Here is a 7,525-nt window from a genome sequence, read left to right as displayed (position 1 = left end):
AAAGGTGCACGTACGAGATATGGCTGATAGACTGCTGAGAGAGCGTGGTGGGAAGCCTACAGGCAAGAACTGGGTTGATAACTTCATTAAGCGTACACCTGAGCTGCGAACGCGATGGAGCCGTCTGTATGATCGCTAGCGAGCTGCCTGCGAGGACCCAGCGATTATCCAGCCATTGTTCAGCCTAGTTTAATTGACAAAGGCAAAGTATGGTATTATAGATAAGGACACCTAGAACTTTAATAAGTCTAGCTTTATAATAGGCAAGATATCCTCTTAGCTTGTTATTACAGGCTTAGAGAAACCTAGGAAATAGAAGAAACTACAACCTAGTAATTATAAGTAGGTTACCCTAGTACAAGGTGTTGCTGCAACAGGGTATATAATCCTACCCTTCCTTATCTTTGCAGGCAAGGTCCTTATCTCCTCCTAGTTTACTAGTCTACCTCGCAACTAGGTTATCACAGTCTCTCCTACTGGCTAGACTAATAACGACGTTGCGCTGGCGTGGCTTAAGCATTTCGACGTCCATACAAAGGCGTCCTCTGCTAGGGCGTATAGGCTGCTCATTATTAACAGTCATGAGAGCCACTGCTCGATAGAATTCCAGGACTACTGCAAGGAGAACAAGATTATCACTCTCTGCATGCCACCACACTCATCACACATCCTGCAGCCTCTTGACGTTGTCCCCTACTCGCTGTTAAAGCGCCACTACGGCGACGGGATCTCGCTCTTAGCACACAGCTGCATCCACCATATTAACAAAGAAACCTTCCTCCTAGCCTTTAAAGTAGCTTTTAAGAAGACGTTTACACCAGAGAATATTCGCGCAGGGTTTTAAGGCGCTAGACTAGTCCTGCATGACCCTGAGGTTGTGTTATCAAAGCTTAATGTACAGCTGCGCACGCCAACGCCACCTGCACCAGGCACTGTTGCCTGGGAGGCGCAAACACCGCGCAACGCCCGCGAGATAGAGGCGCAATCCACGCTAATTTGAAATTGCATATAAAACTATCAGGGGTCTCTAGCAAGTTTATTAGATGAGCAGGTTAAGCAGCTAAGTAAAGGCGCTTAGTAGATAGCTTATAATATAGTGTTAGTGCAGGAGGAAATAGGCCACCTTTAAGACGCTGTTAACACGCTTACAAAGCGTAAGACCTGTAAGAGGCAGTACATACACGCAGAGGAGACCCTAACAGTTAGTAAGGTATCTAACTTAATTACTAAAAAGGAGGGTAGTAGTTGTGAGGATAGCAAGACACCTGCGAAGAGGGTGCGCGCAGAGAGGCGCTGCAGCTGTTGCAGCAAGATTAGGCATAACTCCCACACCTGCAAGGTAGAAATAGAGGATATAGATAATAGCGATGCTTATAAATAATATTATCCTGTTACGTATATTATAGGAATTTGTGATGGTGTTGCACTACGTCGCGGTGCGTGCGCTGCGCTCGAGAAAGTGCGCCGCTCGCTTGGGTGCGCCGCTCGCTTGTGAAGCACGTTAAGGAGAAACCACATAAACTACCTGTAATTCTATTTGGAACGGGCCCTTATTCGCCTATATTGGCCTAGTAATAGCTAAATTAGGGGGGGTACCCAAACAGGACTTTAGAGCATACCCATCCGCCAGCCTACCTATAGGTATAGAGAATATATCCTAGTGTTCTTATCATCCTAGCACTCCTACATGCCTCGTAGCGGATTCACACCTGTTCCGGATATCTCTCTTCTTGCCTGCGTCGAACGTCCGTGCGCGGGAATTCCCCGCAATCACGTGGGGGGTGCAACATTTTGAAAACGATAATAAGCCCAGAACCATCCGAGCTCGTGCTCAAGCTCGCTTCTTGAGATTACGATTAACTTAAAAGATATGAAAAAGTGTCAGTTAATTTGTCTTGCTTGAATCAAGCGCGGAACGTTTTCGAAGCACTCGTGTCCTTCACAGGCCCAACACCAGGCAGGGGTAGGAAGTCCGGAGTGTTCGGCCAGTCGCCCAGGCTAGCTGGGTCGCCACCAATACGGACCCACGATGCGACTGAAGGAATGCTCTCATCGAGAACAAACATGCGGTACCAGCCAGGTGGCGCGACGTACGGGCCTGGAGGCGCGCCGACCGTGCATACAGGCCACGAATCGCATCGGACATGGGGCTCGAGAATACGCGCTCCCATCGTGTTTCCGTGGGTGCTGGCTTCCGAACCGAGTAAAGAGACACTGATGTTCGGGCTTCCTGCAGTCACAGTGAATTGGTATTCTGCGCCGTTGATCCAGTCGTTGTGCTCGATGGTGAACGCAGGGCGAGCCTTGCCAGAAGTCAGATAGGGAGGAAGATAAACCTCCAGACGGTACTCCTGTGGGTGCTTGTCATCCTCAGGATCGGAGCCAGAGACGAGAACACGACCATCGTCCATCAGAACAGCCTCGGAGTGGTACATGCGCGGGATGGTGGTGTTACCCAGAATGCTCATGCGCTGGTGCTTCGGTTTCCTGGAGTCGTAGAGGACCGCATTTAAGTTCGACACATCTGCGAGACCAAAGCCCGCGACGCCCTCTTCTGCGCCGTTCATGATCATGAAAGTACCATCAGGCAGAGTGGTCATGCACGTCAGGACACGTCGAGACGGCATGCGCTCGATGGTCCATTCAGGGCTGACATCGTCAGGCTTGGTCGTGATACAGTTGTCGAGACCCCAGCCTGCTCCGCTACCTCCACAAACAAGTACTTCGAGATTCTCTGTATATGGGAATTTCTGTGGTAAAAGGACCATGCTGCCTTCCAGAGGATAGGTACGACCGCCATTATCATCGTTTACAGCTGTTGGAGCCTTTGGCAAGATCTTGACCGTATCAAGAGATCGCTCATCAAGAATGCGGCCTTCGTTATAATACTGAACGAATATGCCTCCAGATGGTAGAATTGCCAAGAAGGGATACAGATTGTTCGGGTCTGTATCAAGCAAGAACTGGGCATGCTTAAGTGGGCCAACACGAGGGAGGATCTCCATGTTCGGGACCGGAGGACCATTGGAACCGTTCTCGCCTCCAACGATGAGCATCGATCCGTTGGGCATGACCAGGGCTGTTGGATACCAGCGCGTGGTTTGTAGGCTGAGCTGCTGGAAGTTCTCTTGCCACTCACTGGTACTGTTGGTGCCCAACTGGCCATTTGGTGTGTACATGCGGACACCGAACAAAGAGTCTCCAGACCAGCCACCGATGTTGATAACGCGTCCTGCGCGATCAGGCATCGTTACACTAGCAGAACAGAAAACATCCGTCTTCAAGCCGTATACTTCGCGAATGGAATGGTAGATGTCGTGACCGCCATCAATGGAGGGGTCGAGTTCGTAAGAGCCAGTGCCATTGAGGTTGGTTCCATTCTTCTCCAGAAAAGTAACCTTGCCATTGATGAGAGGGATAGAGATGAGGGGAATCACGGGCCCTCCCACAAGGAATTCGTATCGTCCGGCCTCGTTACCTTGTGGGTAGCGGAATACATACAGTGGATCTCCTTCGGTGTACTTATACCAAGTGAGGCGGTTACCCTGGCCACAGATTGATTCCTCGTCGCCTGGGCATGGGGTATTGCACTCTGACTCGGGAGCTGGCACAGATCCCTTGGCGACCATGTGATCAACATCGCCGCAGTAGCACTTGGAAACAAATTAGACCGTGCTTCCCGTCTTCTATCAGGGTATTTCTTACCTCCACTCCATACTCCATACCAGCGGCCATATAACCGTACTTCTGGCACGTGCTGAGGCACCACTCTGGGTTATTACCCGTCTCGTTGAATAGCTTCCACGGCAGAGGCTTGTCCCATTGGCCCCCATTGCTTGTGGCGCAGCCTTGGTATGTCCAGTTGCCGACTTTTGGGGTTGGGACTGGCTTTTTGAAGATCTTGAGTACCTTCTGGCTGGAGTAGACAGTCAAGCGATCACCGCCACCACACATCTGGGCCGAGTTTCCGCCACATGGTGTGTTGCATTGGTTATCATTGTCAGCGAGAGGTGCACTCATGCGCAATGCGTTATCGCAGAAGCACTGATGGCGGATTAGACACTAGAGTGTTAGAAGGCGGAAGTAGGGCATACCTGTGTGTGATACTCCATTCCAGCGACAGTGTAACCAAGGCTAGAGCAACGGCCAGCGCAGGAAGCAATGGTCATCTGCTGAACATCAGGCTGTTGGTTCTGCATTACACGGTAACCCGGACCGTCGACGTAGCATCCTTTGTATTCGAAATCCTCTGGCAGACCGGTGGGAATAGGCGCAGCAGTCGAAGAAGACGAGACTATGGTAGTCGACGAGACCGGTGGCTCGTCACCTTTATAGTAGCGGAAGAGAGATAGACGGTTGGGGCCGCCACACATCTCAGTTGAGTTACCATTACATGCCATGTCACACTGGGCCTCACCATTCGGTGCAGGGGCTCCGACACCCTGCAGTGTGTTGCCGCAGAAACCTGGAGATGATCTTAGCCATTGCGATGAAGGAATCAATGAGACACTTACATTCACCAGCGTACTCCGTACCGGCAAAGATATAACCTCCTGTTTGACAGGCGTCGCAGCACTTCTGATTCGTCATACCACCTTGTACACCAGCACCATTGGGGAGTGTGCGTGGACCTGGTCCATCAACATAGCATCCCTCATAGAACCAACCTACCTTTAGTTCTGGCGTTGGAGTCGGTGTGACGCTGGAAGTGTAGTTCTGTGTGATAGAGGCGGTGCTGGCAGCGTTGAGCGAAATAAGTAGTGTCGAAGAGTCGGTTGGGGATGCCGTAGTAGACTCATTAAACGCAGTGGACGTCGGGTTTTGTGCAAAAGGCGAAGTCGTGGTAGCGTTAAGGATAATCGACGAAAGAGACGCAGAGGTAATGGTAGTAATGGGGGTATCTGAAGTGTGCAACTGAGTTGAGTTTTGTGGGAGGGGTGCTGTTGTCGTGGCAGTGACATGTTCCGAGATTGTTGACGAGAGGGCTACAGATGCAGTGGCAGTGGACAGTATCGTGGTTGAAGTGATGTGAACTTCCGGGGTTGTAGAATTCAGGTTTGCTGTATACTTCGAGCTCGCATTGTAGGGTGCGGTTGAACTGTAGTTGCTGGCGCTGTTGCTGTGCAGATACGAAGACGGTGATGAAGAAGCCGTTAAAGGAGCAGAAGAGCTTGAATGCGATTCAATGGTCGAAGCTGAGTAGGACTCGATGGTTGAAGATGTCGGAGCATCTATGTGCGAAGATAAAGAAGTGCTGAAGGCATTGGTAGTCGAAGTTGCATCAGCGTGGTCAGAAGACTTTGAATTAGAAGACGTAATATGAGTGTTTGAAGAAGCTGAGCTCGTCGGAGAGCTCGTCATTGTACTCTGGGACCCAGTAGTAGAGCTTGCTGGAGAGCTTTGAGCGTCAGGTACCGATGAAAATGAAGCAATAGTTGACGAATATCCCGGTGTCGGCGTTGGTGTCGGTGTTGACGACCGGATTGGCGTGGAGCTTGAGTTCGAAGTTATCTTTGGTCTCTGAACAAATTCATAGATGTTGATCCGGTCAGGGCCACCGCAAAATTGCCTGCTGTTCCCCGTACATCTCATTGTGCAGCCTTCATCCTGGGGAACATGGCCGTTGTTGAGCGTGTTGCCACAGAAGCCTGCCAGCGGTATTAGCCTTTGGTGTCGGAGCTCACGAAGAAATCTTACATTCTGCGGCGTACTCGGTACCAGCATGTCGGAAATTCTGTCGCTGGCATTCACTTGTACAGCTTTGGGCGCTGTTGTTTTGGCCACCGCCCTGCACGCTTACTCCCGTCGACAGGATACGTGCATAGGTGAGGTCAGAGTAACAACCGCGGGAAGCCCACACCCATTCAGCGCCATCATCAATGCTAATCGCGCTGGACTGAGCTGGAGCCGTGACTGTGCGTTCATACAAAGACAAGCGATCAGGTCCACCACATGCCTCACCTGGCACACCTGAGCATGCCATGTTGCAGCCTTCGTCATTTGGAGCAGGGCCACCAGGACCACTGATCGAATTGGCGCAGTAACACTCGTTGCTACAACCAATTAGCACAGCTTTAGCCATCATCTTTATATCAGAAATTACCTGTACTCGGTACCGGCTAAACTGTACCCTGAGGTGGCACAGTAGTCGATACACTCGTCGGCACTCTGGCTACTACTTGCAAATGTTGAAGCTCTTAGGGATCTTTGTCCAACTGCGTCCCTAATCGTTGGTCAGTCATGGATTCCAGAGCCAAGGTATGACACGGCAGCATTTGAAAGGCAATGGAGATCGTACGTGTAACATCCTTTGTACGACCAACCACCCGGTAAGGTAGAAGGAGGACTGAAAGCTTGGCGTTCGATCAAATTAGCATTTGAACCTGTGAGGAGAAGTGATAGACACAGGGTTGTGGCGCTAAGTGACTGGATGAAAGAACCCATGATGGGCATAATAGTCGTCGACGGAGACATTGGATGAAAGAAAGAAGGAAGGAGATATTATGTATAGCTTGAGCTGCTGGTTGACAGTCTTTGAATGATCACGAATCGCCCCTCTCGTCTGATCGACTCCTGACCTTAATAATCTGAGCTAAGGGCCCATGACTGACTCCACGAAGGCTGGCTCAGCTCGCAAGCCACTGTGCCTGACAAAAAAGATATCAAGCTCTGCGTAAATGCCTAAGCCCTTGTGGCTGACTGCATCAGCCATTGAATACGATCGGGCTTACTGCATCCAATCACTATCTGAATATATTGACCTCATGCACATCGCTATCACCGCGCAGCAGTGATCACCTCGTATGGAGACCATTCTAGACCATCAGGCTTGGCGAGCGACGCCTCCACCCAGACAAATACCAAGCTCGCGATGCCTTAGGTATTCATTTTGACACGGCCTGAGACAATTTTGAATTTCCTAACCGCGCCCCGATTAAACCGTGGGTACCTCCCTATTCAAGGGCCAGATAAGCGCAGGGATAGCCGGTCAGAGTATGTACATGCTGAATGTATTATTGCGCGATACTATATCTGATAAGTCGCAGATCTGTAAGGCCCTAGCGGCGGCTCGGTAGATCGTCAGACGATAACGATTTGTGCCCAGTGAGAAGGCTATGCCAATCCCGGCTGGATCCTACGATTCCAAGAACGGCTCTAGGGGCTCAAATAGGAAGGCGTGGGCTCGTTTCAATGTGGAAATTGCAGGCTGCTTTTCTTCAAAGGGGCACATTTTTGCACAACATCTCGATAAGCAGAAGTGAAGCTCTGTTTTGTGCGTCAAATGCAAGATTATGCAGCCTGCTCGTCACTGCGGCCTTCTCATTTGCCGTATCTATAGCATGCTGTCAATAACTATGTTGAGTAGCTCAATTGTGCGGACTTCAGTATTACCTGCTGAAGTATGTTCTCGACTCTACTCAAGTAACAATCTTTGCTTGCTCAGCCTAATGATAGAGCTCAGACCGTAGCAGCGAACCCTTCGTTCGGAGAATAGGTACCCCCCACACTACTGGCAACATTCGAT

General features: G+C 50.4%; 2 protein-coding genes across 2 annotated transcripts; one reads left to right on the top strand and one right to left on the bottom strand.

The window, feature by feature from the left end:
* Positions 1–1,186: 1,186 nt before the first annotated feature.
* On the top strand, positions 1,187–1,381 carry M421DRAFT_62439 (uncharacterized protein; the record flags this gene model as incomplete). Its single annotated transcript, XM_033595967.1, has 1 exon — positions 1,187–1,381. A coding segment is annotated over one exon (195 nt), but the record flags the coding sequence as incomplete, so codon positions are not given.
* Positions 1,382–1,415: 34 nt separating this feature from the next.
* On the bottom strand, positions 1,416–6,611 carry M421DRAFT_420688 (copper radical oxidase). The gene is made up of 7 exons (XM_033592569.1): positions 6,299–6,611; positions 6,104–6,223; positions 5,698–6,053; positions 4,515–5,648; positions 4,095–4,465; positions 3,706–4,044; positions 1,416–3,653 (listed from the first exon to the last, which is right to left on the bottom strand). The coding sequence occupies exons 1-7, from the start codon at positions 6,442–6,444 to the stop codon at positions 1,905–1,907; spliced, it is 4,215 nt and encodes a 1,404-aa protein (XP_033449043.1). The 5' UTR covers positions 6,445–6,611; the 3' UTR covers positions 1,416–1,904.
* Positions 6,612–7,525: the final 914 nt, after the last annotated feature.

Source organism: Didymella exigua, assembly GCF_010094145.1.
Source record: "Didymella exigua CBS 183.55 unplaced genomic scaffold M421scaffold_13, whole genome shotgun sequence".
Taxonomy (NCBI): domain Eukaryota; kingdom Fungi; phylum Ascomycota; class Dothideomycetes; order Pleosporales; family Didymellaceae; genus Didymella; species Didymella exigua.
The sequence above is the reverse complement of the archived record's forward strand: the minus strand, read 5'-3'. Positions and strand labels throughout refer to the sequence as shown.